Source organism: Pollachius pollachius, assembly GCF_949987615.1.
Source record: "Pollachius pollachius genome assembly, chromosome: 13".
Classification (NCBI taxonomy): Eukaryota; Metazoa; Chordata; class Actinopteri; order Gadiformes; family Gadidae; genus Pollachius; species Pollachius pollachius.
This window is the reverse complement of record NC_136946.1, coordinates 1,424,516-1,444,515: the sequence shown is the minus strand read 5'-3', so window position 1 is coordinate 1,444,515 and position 20,000 is coordinate 1,424,516. Positions and strand designations below refer to the sequence as shown.

Sequence of the window (20,000 nt, the reverse complement as noted above, 5' to 3'; positions counted from 1 at the left end):
GTGTTGGTGGAGGACCTGCAGCGGGTGTAATCTAGTTGATATATAGCGGTCTAGTGGACACTTTTAACAACTTATATCAACTCGCGTGCGACACGTTCCCTACTGATTCTAAACTGGAGTTGGGAGAAAGTGAAAGAAAAGTCTAAATGGAGCTAGACGATGTAAGGGTACGTACCCGTGAAAACAAGGCGTGTAAAACGCCTCAAAACGCACCTGGCCTGACGGACGTGTTCCGCCCGCAGCACACGACGGGATGAAGCAGACTCGGAGAACGCGGTAAAAGCAGCGACCTCGTCAGAAGAGACTCACGTCCAGGCCCAGCGGGAGGGCCAGCTCCGGAGTCCTGGTCCCCAAGGTGTAGTGGCTGGGTCGGCGAGGCTCCGGGCCCCCCACCGGGGGTCATGCAAATGATAGACCATGCCAACAATATCCCTGCAGGACGGAACTGAAATGGAAAGCTTCTGGGCTGAAATGGCAACCCAGAAACATGGTAAAAGGTAAAACAAGGTAAAGAATTTATTTTTTGTGTTTCCATTTGGCAGGTGTGGCTTGGCTGTGTTGCTATAAAATTGTCGCATGAATATATTGTCATGCATTTTGCAAATTTTGCATATTTTTATCTGAACTGTTAATGGATCAACCTACAGTATACTTACAGTTTTAATCAATAGAAAATCAAGGTATGTTTTTCCATTGTGTTCCTGATGCATTTTCCATAGGTGACAGGAGCCAACAAATTTGAGAGGCTTGCTGCTGTCGCTAAGCTGGTCCTGGTGTTGCCCCATTCCAACGCAGACGCTGAGAGGGTGTTTTCAGTTGTGGGACTGAACAAAACCAAAACCAGAAACAGCCTAGCATTGGATGGCACCCTGTCCTTAATAATGACCATAAAGATGGCCGACCTGGAGCCCTGTTTCAAATGGGAGCCCCCCTCAGATGTCATCAAGGCCTCCAGGACGGCCACAGGCCAGTATAACTGACCCACAGATCATAGACAAGGACTAGCTTCTGATCTGCATCTGATACTGATGACCTCATTTTTAGTTATTTTTGTAATGCGTTTATTGCTTGAAAAAGTTGTACTGTTCAAGCACTTCAAGCACTTTATTTGTTGCACTTTATTTGTTTTGAATGGACCATGTGGTGGGAAGCTTTGAATGAAGAATAACTTATCTCCCTAACTAATCTTGTCATTTTTGGCTGAACATAAATCATTAAGTGCTCTTAAGAATACAATGATTCACAACATAGATTAGGTTTCAGTTCAGAATTTGTTTAATACCATTGTTGTGATCAAAATATCAATCAACCTACCTAGGTCAAATCTTAAACGCTGGTCTATGAATAAGGCTATATTGTGGCATATAGGCAGTCATTTAGGCACAACAATAGCTTTCTGGTTTAATGTTCAACTCCAGACTAGGCCCTACAAGTCCTGATGCCAAACACGAATCAGAATAAGTTCAGGTATTGCACATCTTTAGCAGACCACCCAAAAATCCACTAGAATGCAGGAAATCACATCTACTTAATCCAAAATTTCCTGGGGGTGGACCTCAGTCTCTGCTTCACAGAATACAACCAATATTGTCCATCTCCAGTAAGCCGCCCCTATCAAGGGCTTTGGGTCTCCCTACAAACCACCAAAATGCAGGGTACAACATGGGTTCAACATCCAATTAATTAAAATTCTCTAAAATCGGAGCCACCAACTTGTGTGGCTGCGTTGTCGGGGGTAATTGTGGTTACCCCCAACAAAATCTCACTTCAAGGTTTTTTGAAAAGTTGGCAGCTCTGATTAAAAGTATGTTTTTACAACATTTTAATGACGTTGTCTGCAGACCGGGTACTTCTCCCGCGTTCGCAAAAGCATGTCACAAAGTGGTGTGAATGACTATAATTGTTTAAGAGCGACAAGCATCCGAGCATCGGTGCTCACTGAAGCTGGACACATAGGTGCAATGCCAAATCACTCCCCAGGGAAACAAAAAGGTATGCTATGGAAAATAAAAATGTGGAACCAATTTACAAAGGAAACAATTTGGGGGCGTTCACAATAGAAAATGATGTGAATAATGACAAAAAATAAAATAAAATAAAGTTTAGCTTGTAAAAAAGCAGAGTTTGGGAGGAGTTTGAACTGAGAGGGGAACTGGTCCAACTGGTTGGACATCATTTCCTTGATATGAGTTCTGGCGGTTTGTTGTGCCTCACTTCCTCACAGCAGGAAGACGACTAAGGTACTGTAGTCCACTCTGATCCGTGATAGATCATGAATATGAATAACTTTGAATCTTATCAATAGTTGATAATTGATAGATGATAGTTAGTTTCCTGTAAAACCACGTGGTTAAAAACGTTAGTCAATGTATGGATGCATTGCTATTTAGCAAAATTACTATTGAGTAATTTAGAAGATTCCTGCTCTGTAGAATGCTACGTGTTAGACTGTGGGCTTTGGGGATCGAACCCAGAAACTTTCAGCCTTGAGTCAAGCTTCAGGTTGAGGTTAATAATGACCATCTGATTCAGAATTGGTTCTTAATCACAAGTCCTGTGGTGACTTTAAAGGTACTGAGGATAGAATGGACAGTTGTTATATTTGTAGTGCGGTATTATTATTAGATTATTTCGACAGGAAGACGGCCATCTTGGTTAGTGAAAGTGTTAAAACGTCATCTTGTACTGGGTCTTGCTCTCTGTGGGCCTGCATCATTCTGCAGTAGTGTAGGCCTACTCTATATCTGAGAGCATCACTCGTATGAGAGGGACATGACCTTCAAGGTGAATTAACACTGCCGCGACCGCCTCAACACAGAAGTCCCTAGTGACGACTGGTCCGTGTTCTTCAGCTCAGCCAATCCCACTGACATCCTCTCACCAGCAGGTGGTGCTGCAGTGCACCTTTTCAAGGGTTTCAAACCAGACCTAGCAAAATGATCCACTTTACTACCGCTGGTGTTGAATGAATCACAGACTGCAGAAGAGTGACCGTTTGTGACTTTTTTTCTTCTGTGTGTGTGTGTGTCTGTGTGTGTGTGTGTGTGTGTGTGTGTGTGTGTTTGTGTGTGTGTATGTGAACTCTGAGTACTCTGTCCACTCTGAGTACTCTGTCCACTGAGTATTCTGTACTCAGAGTGGACAGAGCTCAGAGCTCTCTGTCCATTCTTCATATTTAAAACAGTGATTACTATTCATCACTGAATGAGGTCATGGATCAGCCGCCTATAAGAGGTTAGTCTGGGAGGAGTATGAACTTGGAGGGGAACTGGTCCAACTGATTGGTTCACCATTTCCTTGTTATGAGTCGGATGGTTTGGTGTGGCTCACTTTACACTGTAGGAAGAAGACTAATATACTGTCGTCCACTCTTATCTGTGATAGATCATAAATATGAATAACTTTGAATCTTATCAGTAGGTTGATCATTTTTAAGATTCCTGCTCTGTAGAATGAAACGTGTTAGACTGGGAATTGGGGATCGAACCCTGAACCTTCCAGCCTGGAGTCAGGTTTCAGGTTGACGTTAATAATGACTTTTTCTTCTTGTGTCTCCTTGTGTCCTTGGGTGACTTTAAAGGTACTTAGGACAGAATGTACAGCTGTTATATTTGTGGTGCGGTATTATGATAACATTATTTAGACAGGAAGACGGCCATCTTGCTTTGTGAAGGTGTTGAAACGTCTTCTCTTACCGGGTCTTGTTCTCTGTGGACCTGCCTCACAGATCTGGTTGTGATGTCACCACATGAGGAAGTCCATGTATGGTCCTGCCTTCAGAGCGGTTTAACCAGCACAGGGAGCAGTTGGTATGATATTCACACGGTGAACTTGATCTTATCACACATTTTGTAGCCTTTTGAGACCTTCTGTGTTGAATGATGATACGTTATTAAAGAGTATATTATAAACGTCTGGAAATGAGAAGGTCTATGAATCTGCCTCTAGGAGAGACCCTGCCTCTTGTCCAAAGTTAACAGAGACAACGGCCCCCTGTGAGCGGAATACACAGCTCATATAAAAGCAGAGAGTAAACCAACGCCGAGTGGCAGTAGAAACAGTATGGAGTTGTGTTTGTGTCCAGGCCTCCAGTCTACTATGGATGAGGAGAGAGAGGAGGGGGGTCCTACCTCTAAGACCGCTCTGTCTGGGGAACATGGCCGCCGGAGCAAAGCTAAGAGGTGAGAAGAGGATCTCTCTGTCTGTGACTGTTGTCCATCTCAGAGCTCAGCAGTGATACATCATGACTCCATCATTAGTCTGAGTAAAAGCTGTGTGTGTGTGTGTGTGTGTGTGTGTGTGTTGAAGCCAAGAGAAGCAGCAGAGAGCAGACTCCCCTGGACCCAGCTGTGTCTCCATGAAGAGTGACCGCTCTATGGGACATCCTGTTACCTTTAAAGATGGAAATCAGTCTATTGAGAAGGGGTGAGGATTTATCAGAGATCATAAAGATACAGCTTCTATCAAACGTCCATAAATCCTGGTTCTTGTTTTTCTAGAAGAGTCCAGCGGGAGACAGCAGAGTCCCCCGGACCCAGCTGTGTCTCCATGAAGAGTGACAGCTCTATGGATACACCATTGAACTTTGAAGATGGACGCCCCTCCAGAGAGGAGAGGTAGGGGGTTCAAACAGACGATGAAAACAGACCAGTTGGTTGTTATCAGACTCTACTGATACTGATGTCTACAAGTCTGGCGAACTATAATTGTGTGTGTGTCTGTGTGTGTGTGTGTGTGTGTGTGTGTGTGTGTGTGTTCCCCACAGACACCAGGAGAGGTCAAAGGTTACCAGTGCTCAGTCTCTACAGCAGCATCAAACAGAGCTCTTCAAGGTGTGTAAATGTCCACCAAGACGTTTGACTTCAGCTCTCCATGGACATTAGAAAGCATCTCTTGTCCAGCGGGACGTGGATCCAGGACAGATGCTTCTGATGTCCTCAGTGAGTTCAGAGTACAGTTCTCCTTGATGTTTGTTCTGTTCCAGAGGGCTGAGGAGAACGCACACGCTTTTCTAGACAAGGAGCTGAAGAAGCTCTGGAGGGATCTCTTCTCAGATTACCCACAATGCTCAGAGGGTCAGAGAGTGGAGGAGGAGGAGGTGGATGGTAAGAAGGAGGAGCAGAGGAGGCGCGCCATAGAGGGAGTGGTGGACATCACAAAGCTCTGCCTGATGGAGATGAACCAGGAGGAACTGGCCGACACACTGGGGGGCGGTAAGAGGCTCTTATCTTGAAAACAGAAGAAATACACATTTTGAAGAGCAGTAGGAGATTATTATTTGTTCTGTTCAGACTAAGTGACATAATGTGAGACTTATACATTTCATACTTCCATGTGGAGAAAATCTTTCCTCTTTGGGGTTAAATGGTTTGATCCAGTATGTAGGGTTGTTGTGGGGTATCAGGTTAAATGGTTTGATCCGGATATGTAGGGTAATGGTGGGGGTCTCAGGTTAAAGAATGTTAAACATCATCACTACCAGCCCCAAATCATCGACCACATCACCCCCATTCTCGTCCAACTACACTGGCTCAGTGTCCAACACCGGATTGACCTTAAAACCCTTCTGCTCACCGACAAAGCCCTCCACAACGTGGCCCCCACTTATCTCCCCGACCTCCTCCAGGAGGACAGGCCCTGCCGCTCCCTTCGTCATCCTCAGCTGGTCTTCACCGTCCCGACCTCCCGCCTCAGCACCGTGGCTGCTAGGGCTCTCAGCACCGTGGGTGCTAGGGCTCTCAGCACCGTGGGTGCTAGGGCTCTCAGCACCGTGGGTGCTAGGGCTCGTAGCTGAACTGAAAGAGACGCGCTGACAACATTCAAACTATCCTCAAAACACATGTGTTCCCACTGGCCTGCTCACTGTAATGACCCCCTACCGTGGGTTCCCCTTGTATCCCCGTTGTGCTGCTGTTCTTACCCCCTCCTACCTGGGTCTCCTCACTGTTCTTATCCCCTCCTACCTGGGTCTCCTCACTGTTCTTACCCCCTCCTACCTGGGTCTCCTCACTGCTGTTCTTACCCCCTCCTACCTGGGTCTCCTCACTGTTCTTACCCCCTCCTACCTGGGTCTCCTCACTGTTCTTACCCCCTCCTACCTGGGTCTCCTCACTGTTCTTACCCCCTCCTACCTGGGTCTCCTCACTGTTCTTACCCCCTCCTACCTGGGTCTAATGTCTTGTTTTGATCATGCTGTTGGCGATGCAGCTCTTACCTTTTTTGATGTTTTTTGTTTTATGAATTGTAAGGCGACCTTGGGTGTCATGAAAGGCGCCTTGAAATAAAATGTTATTCAATGTAATTATTATTATTATTAATAATATTAAACATAAGCTTCAGATCAACAGCAGAAAAACTCAGTGGAAGAGATGCAACACTATCTTGTCATATCAGCATTTCATTTTACACCATTTTACTATCATTATTATTATCATTAGTCCAATCATATTGCTGTGGAAAAACCAAAAGGTCCGGAGCATTTTGAATCTGTAACATGCAGTCATTGTCACATCCAGCTTTTCTGACCAAGGTATGAAGCCACTAAATATCTTGAAATTGATAATTCTACAGGAAATATTGACATGTTCCCACTAATGCAACCATCCACTAACTGATGTCATCTGTTGTTTTCTCATTTAGGACCTGCTGCTGTCAAGTGCCAACATAAAATCAAGTCTCATTTGAAGAAGAAGTTCAGGTGTGTGTTGGAGGGAATTGCTAAAGCAGGTCATTCAACACCTCTGAATGAGTTCTACACAGAGATCTTCATCACAGAGAGAGGCAGTGGAGAGGTCAACAAGGAACATGAGATCAGAATGATTGAAACCGCTTCCAGGAAACCAGTCAAGGAGGAAACACCGATCAAATGTGAAGAAATCTTTAAACCCTTACCTGGAAAAAATAAACCAATCAGGACAATATTGACAACTGGAGTGGCCGGTATTGGTAAAACCATCTTAACACACAAGTTCATTCTGGACTGGGCTGAAGAAAAAGCCAACCAGGACATACACTTCTCATTTCTCCTCACTTTCAGAGAGCTGAATTTACTGAAAGGGGAACACTTTAGCTTGGTGGAACTTCTTCATCACTTCTTTATTGAGACCAAAGAAGCAGGAATCTGCAGATACGACCGGTTCCAAGTTGTCTTCATCTTGGATGGACTGGATGAGTGTCGACTTCCTCTGGACTTCCAGAACAACAAGATATGGAATGATGTCACAAAGTCCACCTCGGTGGACATGCTGCTGACAAACCTCATCAGGGGCCACCTGCTTCCCTCTGCTCGCATCTGGATGACCACACGCCCTGCGGCAGCCAATCAGATCCCTGCTCATTGTGTTGACATGATGACAGAGGTCAGAGGGTTCACCGACCAACAGAAGGAGGAGTACTTCAGGAAGAAATTCAAAGATGAGACGCTGGCCAGGACAATCATCTCCCACGTCAAGAAATCCCGAAGCCTCCACATCATGTGTCACATCCCAGTCTTCTGTTGGATCACTGCTACAGTCCTGGAGGACTTCTTCAAAACATCCAAGATAGGAGAAGAGACGCCCAAGACCGTGACTCAGATGTACAGCCACTTCCTGAGGGTTCAGTCCATACAGGGGGACAGGAAGTATCGTTTGTTTGCTGAAACAGATACAAGCAGGACTTCACAGAGTAGGGAGATCATTATTTCTCTGGGAAAACTGGCTTTTAACCAGCTGGAGAAAGGCAACCTGATCTTCTACGAGGCAGATATGGCAGAGTGTGACATCAATATCAGAGCAGCCTCAGTGTACTCAGGAGTGTTCACCCAGATCTTTAAAGAGGAGTGTGGGCTGTACCAGGACAAGGTGTTCTGCTTTGTCCATCTGAGCATCCAGGAGTTTCTGGCTGCCCTTTATGTCTTTTGGTCCTTCATCCATAATGGTGTCAATCTGCTCTCAGAAGAACCACCAACCTCCAGGGAAAATGAACTCCTCCTCTACCAGAGTGCTGTGGACAAGGCCTTACAGAGTAAGAACGGACACCTGGACTTGTTCCTCCGCTTCCTTCTGGGCCTCTCTCTGGAGACCAATCAGATTCTCCTAGGAGGTCTGCTGGGACAGACAATAAGTAGCTCACAGACGAACAAGGGAACAGTGTCTTACATCAAGGATAAGTTAGGTGGTAATCTCTCTCCAGAGAGAAGCATCAATCTGTTCCACTGTCTGAACGAGCTGAACGAAAGTTCTCTAGTGGAGGAGATCCAACAGTCCCTGACATCAGGACGTCTCTTCAAAACACATGTCTCTCCTGCTCAGTGGTCAGCTCTGGTCTTCATCTTACTGACATCAGAAGAGGAGCTGGACGTGTTTGACCTGAAGAAATTCTCAGCTTCGGAGGAGGCTCTTCTGAGGCTGCTGCCAGTGATCAAAGCCTCCAAAAGATCTCTGTAGGTTCACTCATAATAATGTATGACAATACACAACACAATATACCTGATAGTAGAATGTATAAGTTATAACTAACAAAACATATCTGTAGGTTCACTAATAACATGTATTACAATAAACCCACCAACCAACTTTTTTAATAAAGATGAAGACAATAACTTAATTATGTTAAAAGTAAAAGTAACACAGATTATTAAATGAAAATTTAAGGATCAAATGTAGTTCAATTAATAAAACATATTTTATTACAGCTTTTAACACGTTGTAGCAACCAATAACGGCCAATAACGTAATAACTGCCAATAACGTAATCATTTAAATGTAATTAAGCCAATAACATAATAACTTGCCAATAGTGTGATAAAGTTTTTGAGCCAATAATGTAATAACTTGTTAGATTATTGGCTGGTTATTACGTTATTTGCCTTGTATGAAAACCTTGAAATGTAATAACTGAGCCAATAATGTAATATATGAGTTATCACATTATTTTATTTTCAATTTCTGGAGAGAAACAGTCACACTTAGCCTTCTTATTGCATCTTGCGTCACACGCTTAAATATCTGACCTTACAGTTACCCCTCCAACCTCATACCCCCCTCCAGAGGATGCCTTAAAAAAGCAAAGAGTGGATTTGGATTTATGTGTAACTCTAATGTTCCGCTATGGTAGAGCTTCGAAAAGCTCACGACTCTGTCTGCATGGTCACGGAGTTGGATGCACGGAGTTCTATGACGGAACCCTAATAGTTGCATATAAATCCAAATTCAAACTGTCAAGTGTGACAGTTTCTCTCCCGAAATTGAAAATAAAATAAAGTGATACCTCATTTATTACGTTATTGGCTCAGTTATTACATTTTCAAAGTATTTTTTTAATACAAGCAGCCAATTACGTAATAAGTTCTTACATTATTGGCAAAAAGTTATTACGTTATTGTCTCAACGATTTTATTACATTGTTGGCAAGTTATTACGTAATTGGCTTTATTACATTTCAATTATTACGTTATTGGGGAGTCCACACTGTACACTAGAAACTCTCAGGTCAGTTTTACCCAATGGTCAAACAGTTACACCACAAGGTTCAATATCAAAAGACATTTAACAGATTTACAACCATAAAAGTGCGCACATAAATTGAAGCTAAATGAAACTGACACCCCCAAGCGCACAAATGCTGTCTAAAGGTACGGTCACACTGAACGTGTTAAGCGTGTTAGAGGCGTAGAAAATCCGCATTTTTGCATTGGGAACCTTTGGGGTGGGCACGTAGATGGGTTACACGCGCTAAAGCAGCGCGTTAGACGCATTTTACACACCTAAATAACGCGCCCAACGTACCTACGTGCGGAGTTCCAAAAATGTCACTTTTTACGCTCCTACGCGTGACACTTAGCCGCGATAGCCAATCAGCGTTGAGCTTGACCCGACGTCACTGGCAGAGAGACGGAGGACAGGCGCTCCGCAGCTGATATGGAGTGCCTGTAGTTGGTGTTCTGACGGGAGATCCTGGCACCAACCCGGGCTAGCAGGTCATCGAACATGGCCCCAGGCAACCGAATATACTGCTGGAACCGGCCGTCATCCAGGCGGAGTTCCTGGAGGAGGTGGTGAAACTCACCCAGCTGTGAGCGCCTACGGAGGATGTCATGCACCCGGTTTCCTACTCTCCTCCAACTCCCACAACAAATACAGCGCAGTGATGGTGGTGATCTCAGCCATGTTTGTGGAGCAAAAGAAAAGTCGCGGGGGAAAATAAGTTTTTGGCGGGCTCATCTAGCATCGTAGGCGTGTTGAACCATTTTTGTGACACACAATGATGAAGCGGCAGGTTAGGCCTAATCCTACGTGCGTAACGCGTTCAGTGTGGCCGTACCTTTAGTTCTCGTGCTCGCAAAGTGTTTTCCTGATCGCTTTGAGGTTCATTCCCCTCACAACACAATATACATAATATTGGAATAAAACTTCTAATCATATACAAAACATCGCTTTAGATTAACTGATAACATGTGTTACAATACAATACATAATATGCATAACACTGCAACAAAAAATAATATTAATATACAAAACGACTTTTCAAATGCTGCAAAACAACTATCTTATTGTTATACATTTTACATCCAATTTGAATAACCACAATTTCTTCATTATGTAATAAGTTGAAGATGTAATTTATTTTATTCACAGTTCCTAACCTGTTCTCTTTATTTTGTGTGAAGGCTGAAGGGCTGTGATCTGTCAGAGAGATGCTGTGAAGCTCTGGCCTCAGTTCTCAGCTCCAACTCCTCTAGTCTGAGAGAGCTGGACCTGAGTACCAATGATCTGAAGGATTCAGGAGTGAAGCTGCTCTCTGCTGGACTGGGGAGTCCACACTGTACACTGGAAACTCTCAGGTCTGTTTTACCCAATGGTCAAACAGTTAGACCACAAGGTTCAATATCAGAAGACATTTAACAGATTTACATCCATAAAAGTGCGCACATAAAGTGAATCAGCAAGCAACTGACACCCCCAAGCGCACAAATGCTGTCTTAGTTCTCGTGCTCGCAAAGTGCTTTCCTGATCGCTATGATATTTATTCTCCACAAAACACAATATACATAATGTTGGAATAAAACTTCAAATTATACACAAAACATCGCTTCAGGTGAACTTATAACATGTATTACTATACAATACATAATATACATAATACTGCAACAAAAAGTAATATTAATATACAAAACGATTTTCAAACACTGCTAAACGGACTGCATTTATATAGCGCTTTTCTAACCATTGGCCACACGATGCACACACACACACGGTGGAGTCAACCATGCAAGGCGACAGCCAGCTCATCGCGAGCAGTTAGGGTTAGGTGCCTTGCTCAAGCACACCTCAACACTCAGCTAGGAGGAACCGGGGATTGAACCGGCAACCTTCAGGTTACCAGCCAACCCGCTCTTCCTCCTGAGCTACTGCTGCCCCTTGACAACAACTTTCATATAGTTATACATTTTACACCCAATATTGAATAACCATAATTTCTTCAATATGTAATAGGTTTACGATGTAAGTTATTTTAATCACAGTTCCTAACCTGTTCTCTTTATTTTGTGTGAAGTCTGAAGGGCTGTGATCTGTCAGAGAGATGCTGTGAAGCTCTGGCCTCAGTTCTCAGCTCCAACTCCTCTAGTCTGAGAGCGCTGGACCTGAGTACCAATGATCTGCAGGATTCAGGAGTGAAGCTGCTCTCTGCTGGACTGGGGAGTCCACACTGTACACTGGAAACTCTCAGGTCAGTTTTACCCAATGGTCAAACAGTATCACCACAAGGTTCAATATCAGAAGACATTTAACAGATTTACGTCCATTGAAGTGCGCACGTTAAGTGAAGCAGCACGCAACTGACACCCCCAAGCGCACAAATAATGTCTTAGTTCTCGTGCACGCAAAGTGTTTTCCTGATCACTATGATATTTATTCTCCTCAAAGCACAGTATACATAATATTGGAATAAAACTTTTAATTATATATAAAACATCGCTTTAGATGAACTAATAACATGTATTACAATGCAATACATAATATACATAATACTGCAACAAAAAGTAATATTAATATACAAAACGACTTTTCAAACAATGCAAAACAACTATCTTATTGTTATACATTCTACACCCAATATTGAATAACCACAATTTCTTCATTATGTTATAAGTTGAAGATGTTAGTTATTTGGGTTAGGGTTTAATCACAGTTCCTAACCTGTCCTCTTTATTTTGTGTGAAGGCTGAAGGGCTGTGATCTGTCAGAGAGATGCTGTGAAGCTCTGGTCTCAGTTCTCAGCTCCAACTCCTCTAGTCTGAGAGAGCTGGACCTGAGTACCAATGATCTGCAGGATTCAGGAGTGAAGCTGCTCTCTGCTGGACTGGGGAGTCCACACTGTACACTGGAAACTCTCCGGTCCGTTTTCAGCCTCTTCAAACTGGGTCTTGGGGTTGTTTAATATGTAAGGGATGACCCACGACTAGTTGGACCGTTGTCGAAAAAGAATGCGGTATGCATGTTATATGTTATGTAACTCTGGCCAGCTGATGTGAGGGTTAGGGGTTGACCTGTTAACTACTTGTATGTTATGTTTGTTATATGTTACGTAGCTCTGGCCAGCTGATGTGAGGGTTAGGGGTTGACCTGTTAACTACTAGTATGTTATGTATGTTATATGTTATGTAACTCTGGTCAACTGATGTGAGCTGAGGAGTTGTCATTAGCGTAGACATGGGGATGAGGCTTTAGCCGTGCTGTGACCTGAATATAATGTACACCTCACCATAGAACATCACTGGCCGTGGTAAAGTGAATCATATTGAACATTAAAGTCTGATTAACTTCACATTAGTTTGGTGTAGTGCTGCTCATGTCCGATGCATTTCTGTTGCTGTTTTGCCTGCTGACAAAACTCTCCCTGGTTCTACACAATGTTAGAACCTGTGAAGAAACGGTCTCAGCGTATCAAACACAGCGGACTTCTCCTGACTCTAACCAAACAATATCTCATTGAGTTGTAGCTATTGAGAAAGGAGCATTTGTTTAAGATCCTGTTTCACATCCAAGTGAAGGAAGTTCTGATGTCTGTGATGATGTCATCTCCCCACTTCCTCTTCCTGTTCTCCTTGTCCTCCAAATGGAATGAATACACTTTATAAATGTGGTTACTTTAGTATGAACTGTTCTCAACCAGAATAAATATAATAAAGTGTGTGTGTGTGTGTGTGTGTGTGTGTGTGTGTGTGTGTGTGTGTGTGTGTAGCTTGTCTTTCTGCCTTATCACACAGGAAGGCTGTGCTTCTCTGGCCTCAGCTCTGAGCTCCAACCCCTCCCATCTGAGAGAGCTGGACCTGAGCTACAATCACCCAGGAGACTCTGGAGCTGCGCTGCTCTCTGCTGGACTGGAGGATCCACGCTGGAGACTGGACACTCTCAGGTATGGAGAGGACACCTCACCACTCAGGGACAAAGTCTCCTACGAGGATTCAAGCCGCTGCTAGATGAAGTGGTTTTAAGAGGCAGCTGTCACTCATGTTGTGTAGAACGTGATGAGATGGCAGATGATGAAGGTGAATGTTTCAACATGCTGCTCTCACTTTGTTTCCCCCCCAGTGTGGAGCACGGTGGAGTGTGGAGGCTGAAACCAGTTCCACAGAGATGTAAGTGTCTCTTTAGTTCATGTATATATATTAATGTATACATTTATATATACATACATACATACATACTGCTGTGTTTTTTTTGAAATAGTTTGCCGAGTAAGGATCGCTTGTAACTCATTTTATTTGGTAAAGGTTTGGACTACTCTCTATGAAGCAAAAGGAGGGGAATTGTATAGGCACGCGTGGAGATGCACTTAGTAGGGCATCTGAAGGATGCGTTACCTGGAGCGTTCTGCCCTCTGGGCTATGTGTTGGGACTTTAATACTGGGCAGGCGTGGACTCAGTTATGTGCTCTGATTGGCTAAGCATGGTGCTGAACTCCCGCCTCCTGGATACCCGTATGTGTTCTCTATGCTGATCTCTTGCGGCTAGGTGCAGGAGTTACTCTTGTTCTTGTGGCCTTGAGCGTCTGGGTCTCTCCAACATCTTGACCGCTCGTATCTCTAGAATTGACACATGATTAATGGCTTCCTGTATGAGCTGGACGCCTCCCTAGGCTCAGGATCCCTCCCTAAGATGAGAGACAAACCTCTTTAATTGGCAAGGGCATATGTGGCCTGTTAGAATGTGTGAATTATGTCACAATACATACATAGTATACATACATGCATAGTATACATACAAGTTTTGACAGTTAATTTCCTGCCTGTCTGTGTGTGTATGATGATATAGATACGAATCCTAGCCAAGTGCCCCCAGTGATGTGTATATGTATGTGTAGGTGAGCAGGTGTATGTCTGAGTACATGTCTATAATAAATGAACCAGTTCTATGGTTCATCAGTCCATCTCCAGCCTGTATGTGAGCTCAGCTCCTTCAGTCTGTTCTTTACACAGGTGTCCCTTTGAAGGTTGAGTGACATGTATGTGTATTGGGAAACCCAAAAGTGGAATATCTTGGAAGATATTACAAATATCATTTAGATATTTGATGGGTGTAATAAGCTCATCATACCGAACATTTTGATGTATGATATGTTAATAAATAATAGATATGTAACGTAAATATTGAGGGAGTAAATGCACTTTATACATTTGTCCTCGTTTCAATGTTTTGATTGGGACAGCCACTCACACACACATGGGATTTCCAATCAACTTTAACTTTAATTATGTTAAATACAATGTGTCGTATTGCTTAGAAAATATACAGCACATGATTCCAATATAGTACCTATCATATGATATTTTTTTTGTCTTTCTATGTTAATGTTTGAAGAAGAGAGAGCAATCACAAAAAGAGTCTGAAAGAGAATAAAAAGAAGAGCGCAGGAGAACAGTTCTAGTGATGATGATGATGATGATGAGGATGAAGAACAGTTCAGCAGCTCATCATGTCTGGTTCTCCCTCAGATGCCTGTGAACTCACCCTGGACCCCAACACGGCCTACAGACTCCTCTCTCTGTCTGAGGACAACAGGAAGGTGACGTGGGTTGGAGAGGACCAGTCGTATCCGGATCACCCAGAGAGATTTGACTCCTGGCTCCAGGTGTTGGGTAGAGAGGCTCTGACTGGCCGCTGTTACTGGGAGGTAGAGTGGGAAGGACTTGTTGGTATAGGAGTGACATACAGAGGAATCACAAGGAGAGGACTGGGTGGTGACAGCGTGCTTGGACTGAACAACAAGTCCTGGAGTCTTGTTTGTGATGATGCTGGTTACTCTGTCAGGTACAACGGTAGAGATACAGTCCTCCCTCTCCCCGCCGCTGGCTCCACCAGAGTAGGAGTGTATCTGGACCGGCCTGCTGGCTCTCTGTCCTTCTACAGAGTGTCCCCAGGTGGAGGAGGGTCCTCAGACACACTGACACACCTCCACACCTTCTGGTCCTCCTTCACCCAGGAGGACCTCCTCCCGGGGGTCTGGGTATGGGGGTCCTCAGGGTGGTCCTCAGTGTCCTCGGCGACTCTGTGTCGGTTGTAGAAAAAAAAAAAGCGGGCGCGGGGGAGGAGGACCGCACACAAACACACACACACACATACTAATGCACAGACATACATACACACACTGAGAGGACTGATGACTCAGTGTCTCTGTGGCAGTTATAGTCTCTCTCTCTCTCTCTCTCTCTCCCTCTCTCTCTCTCTCTCTCTCAAGTATAGCATGATAAACCATGAAAAGACTTAAGATCTCCCATAGTTACATTTTTAGATAGTTAGACATTTATTATTTGAAATGTATATAAAATACCTATTGATGGTAGATCTTTGTATATTTGCAGACGTCACCAGTTTTGGTCTTAAGGGGTCTTATATCATCATTTTTGTCATAATCCTGATTCAACCTGATTTAAAACAGATTTTATATTTTATTCGTAATAACCAAGAGGTCTATGGGATAATGTTGCACGTTAAAAATTACTTTAAACTGAATCATGATTTTTCTGATTGGAACCAAACGGCCGCAGAACATGTTCAGTTATTAAAGATACGTGCACACCTGTTGATGATTTGTAAAGTCTGCTGCTTCTATTGTTTTAGTCCTCCTGTTTATTCTGTACATGAAAGGGACTATTTTTCTGTTGTATTTGTTAATGAAGCATAATTGCAATAAACAACTTGGTGGATCCAACTGAATGTTCTCCTGTGTTCAGCCGATGATTTCTCGTTTTTTTAGTGAATAATGCTTCAATAAGTGCCTTAAGAAAAATAATATATTAATTAGGGCTGTCAAATTAACGCATTAATTCAGATTAATTAATCACAGAAAAAATAACGAGTTAAAACACTTCTATAGTGCCCTTTGACCCGGTGCGTCTTTTGCGTTGAAACAAAATGGAGGCGGACGGGAAGACGCTGCTCGGCCCCGTGCACGGAAAGTTCAAGTTTAAACTCCCAGACAGAACTGTAGATAGGAACACCGTTATCTGCAATCTCTGTAGTCAGGAATTTTCCTATCACCGGAGTTCATCAACCCTTAAATATCACCTCAACCCAAAACGTTTGGCAGCAAGCTGGCAGGTACGAGCTGCCACCGCCCCTGAAGCTGGCGCTAGCAGCCAGCCTCGTCAAGCCACACTCGACTGAGATGCATTGAATCCTGAGTGAGATGGAAATGTTATTCATTTGATCTTAACATGCACCGTATGTTAATGAAAGACACTCATCTGCCATAATTTACTTGAATTAAATTATTTTTTAAATACCTTCTCGGAAAAATGTAAGTATGAGATTAATTAAGATTAATTAATCACAGAGCCCGTAATTAATTAGATTATGTTTTTTAATCGCTTGACAGCCCTAATATTAATCAGAAATTATAAATAAAACCACAATTGTTTTTCCTCCCTGGGTTTTGGTTGGGGGGGTTCTCAGTGTCTCTGGGTCGGTTGTAGAAAGAAACCACAGACAGACGGCCGGACACACTCTGTCTCTCTTTCTCTCTCCCCGTCTCCCTCTCCCCCCCCCGTCTCCCTCCCCCCCTGTGTGTGTGTGTGTTTGGTGTGTGTGCGTGTGTTCGGTGTGTGTGTGTGTGTGTGTGTTCGGTGTGTGTGTGTGTGTGTGTGTCTATGTAAGTTTGTGTGTGTGTGTGTGTGTATGAGTGTGTGTGTCTATGTAAATTCATGTGTGTGTGTGTGTTTGTGTGTGTGTATGTCTGTGTGTGTCTATGTAAGTTAATGTGTGTGTGTGTGTGTGTCTAGCCCCGTAGAAGGGTGGGGAGGGTCTCAGTCTTCTCAGCGGGGGTGTGGAGCACTGCCTCCGCCCTCGACCCTCAGGGTGAAGGCCCCCAGACAGCTGCGGGCGGGGTGCAACACCACCCCAACCTCCGCCGACGAGTTGCTGTTTCAGTCTTCTCCCATAGAACCCTCTCGATACACCGCAGATCTCCTGGTCACCTCCACCTTCTCCCGCAAACCCACACAACCACCACCGTCTATCACACACTACTTCAAACCACACGAATCCATCACCAACCCACAGAGCCACACCACTCTACCCATCCTCCACCCCCCATGTATTGATTCCCCCAACACAGTTTACATCAAACACTCCATTGGAGAAACGAAACATAGCATGATCATCCGACTGAAACAACACCTCCGCAACATCAAACACCAGCACCTACAAACCACTCTGGTTCAACATTTCACACAACACCCCGTCACCCACCTCACCATCACCGGATGAGAGTCAGACCCCAGATGGACCACCCCACAACGCAGACACACAGAACACCAAAGGATCACCCGGTTGCATACACTCACACCCACAGTCCTGAAGGAAAAATCCTGAACCATAACACACATTCACCACAACCAGCATACACCCATCACCTATTACACATCTACTACACCTACTCTATACGTCCATCTTACACTTTACATACATTCATCATTTACCATCCATTACACTTTCATCACTTACTATCCATATCACAGTCACCTTACACCTATTACACATTCATCCTACAGCCACTACGCATTCATTATTCATAATACACCTATTACACATTCATCATACTCCCACTACACATTCATTATTCATAAAACACCTTTTACACATTTATCATACACCCACCACAAATTCATTATTCATATTACACTTAGTACACATTCATTACGCCTGCATTACACCCACCACGCACATTATTCACTCATTACACTTATTACACCCACATTACAACCACCACCTATTGCGCATTTATTACACATCCTTCTTTCACTTCACATCCATTCATCATGTGTGTGTGCGTGTGCGTGTATAATGTGTGTGTGTATAATGTGTTTGTGTGTGTGTGTGTAGTGTATCACATGAAGGCGGACGGCTGGGGGAAGATCTGTAAGGAGGACGTCTCAGAGCTGATCCACAGATACAGGAAGGACTGATGTTCTGACCTCTGACCTCCCACCTGGAGCCCCATGTGACCCGGCCAGAGGACGGGCCCTGACCTCTGACCTCCCACCTGGAGCCCCATGTGACCCGGCTAGAGGACGGGCTCTGACCTCTGACCTCCAACCTGGAGCCCCATGTGACCCGGCCAGAGGACGGGCTCTGACCTCTGACCTCCAACCTGGAGCCCCATGTGACCCGGCCAGAGGACAGGCTCCTGATCAACTCTCATCATCACATCACTCATGATCACCGAGCGTCGTGTCCAGGGATGTTTTATTAAAGCACTGAGAGCAGAACGCTGGGACTACTGTGAGCTCATTACACCAAACATACTTTAGCCTTTAGTTTCAGGTCGTTTTCATCTACAAGCTTCAGTTAAAACCCCTAAACAGCATCGCTCTGGTACATTGTAACTCCACTGAAAAGGTGATGAGTGATTAGTTATCTCCTAACCATAACCTCTACCACCTGGCAGAGGTTATGGTTAGGAGAGGGGGAGGGGTTAAGGTTAGAGGAAGGGTTGGGTGTGGGGAAAGGAAAGGAGTTTGGGTAGGGAAGGAGGGAAGGGGAAGGATGATTGGGGTTGGGATGGGCGCCTAGAGGTTGGTTGGTATTGTGTGTGTGTTGTATGGGATGTCTGATGGAGGATAATAGTGGGCTAGCTGGTGTGGAGTCGGTGTAGTGTATGGAGCGGTGTGTGGGGACGGTGGGGAGCGAGTAGCAGCGAGTTGTGATAGTGGGCTTGTATTGATTGACCTAAGAAACCTTTTACCGTAACCACGTGTCCTGAGTGCTGTGAAGACAGGGTCAGGGTCAGGGTTAGGGTCAGGGTCAGGGTCAGGGTCAGGGTTAGGGTCAGGGTCAGGGTTAGGGTCAGGGTTAGGGTCAGGGTCAGGGTCAGGGTTAGGGTCAGGGTTAGGGTCAGGGTCAGGGTCAGGGTCAGGGTCAGGGTTAGGGTCAGGGTTAGAGTCACGGTTAGGGCTAGGGTCAGGGTTAAGGTCAGGGTCAGGGTTAGGGTCAGGGTCAGGGTTAGGGTCAGGGTTAAGGTCAGGGTCAGGGTTAGGGTCAGGGTAAGGGTTAGGGTCAGGGTTAGGGTTAGGGTTAAGGTTAGGGTCAGGGTCAGGGTTAGGGTCAGGGTTAAGGTTAGGGTCAGGGTTAGGGTCAGGGTTAAGGTTAGGGTCAGGGTTAGGGTCAGGGTCAGGGTTAGGGTCAGGGTTAAGGTTAGGGTCAGGGTTAGGGTCAGGGTTAAGGTTAGGGTCAGGGTTAGGGTCAGGGTTAAGGTTAGGGTCAGGTTCTTATATTATAGTTCAGCTCTTGTCTGTCACACGACCCTGGGTGCACTGGCCACACCTCCTCCCAATGCTTTCATTCAGGTTTTCTCTTTTTGTAATGTTTTTCATTTTAGGGTTTCTTTTCTCTTTTTTCTTAATAGAATAAAACCAGAGGAAGTCAAGGAGGAGAAGGAGGAGGAGGAGGAGGAGGGGGAGGAGGAGGAGGAGGAGAGGAGGAGGAAGACGAGGAGGAGGGGGAGGAGGAGGAGGAAGA

At 44.6% G+C, this 20,000-nt stretch overlaps 1 protein-coding gene across 20 annotated transcripts in view; it reads left to right on the top strand.

The window, feature by feature from the left end:
- Nucleotides 1-20,000, top strand: part of LOC307085298 (uncharacterized protein) — a 196,059-nt gene that overhangs the window by 139,529 nt on the left and 36,530 nt on the right. For 17 of the 20 annotated variants that reach the window (XM_079750037.1, XM_079750041.1, XM_079750026.1 and 14 more), the window contains 3 exons: nt 11,536-11,709; nt 12,204-12,377; nt 13,225-13,398. In XM_079750037.1, the coding sequence (XP_079606163.1) occupies nt 11,536-11,709; nt 12,204-12,377; nt 13,225-13,398 (522 nt within the window). Of the gene's footprint in view, nt 1-11,535; nt 11,710-12,203; nt 12,378-13,224; nt 13,399-13,574; nt 13,622-14,977; nt 16,204-20,000 lie in introns of those variants that run through there. The other 3 variants (XM_079750036.1, XM_079750038.1, XM_079750029.1) reach the window with 3 other exon arrangements.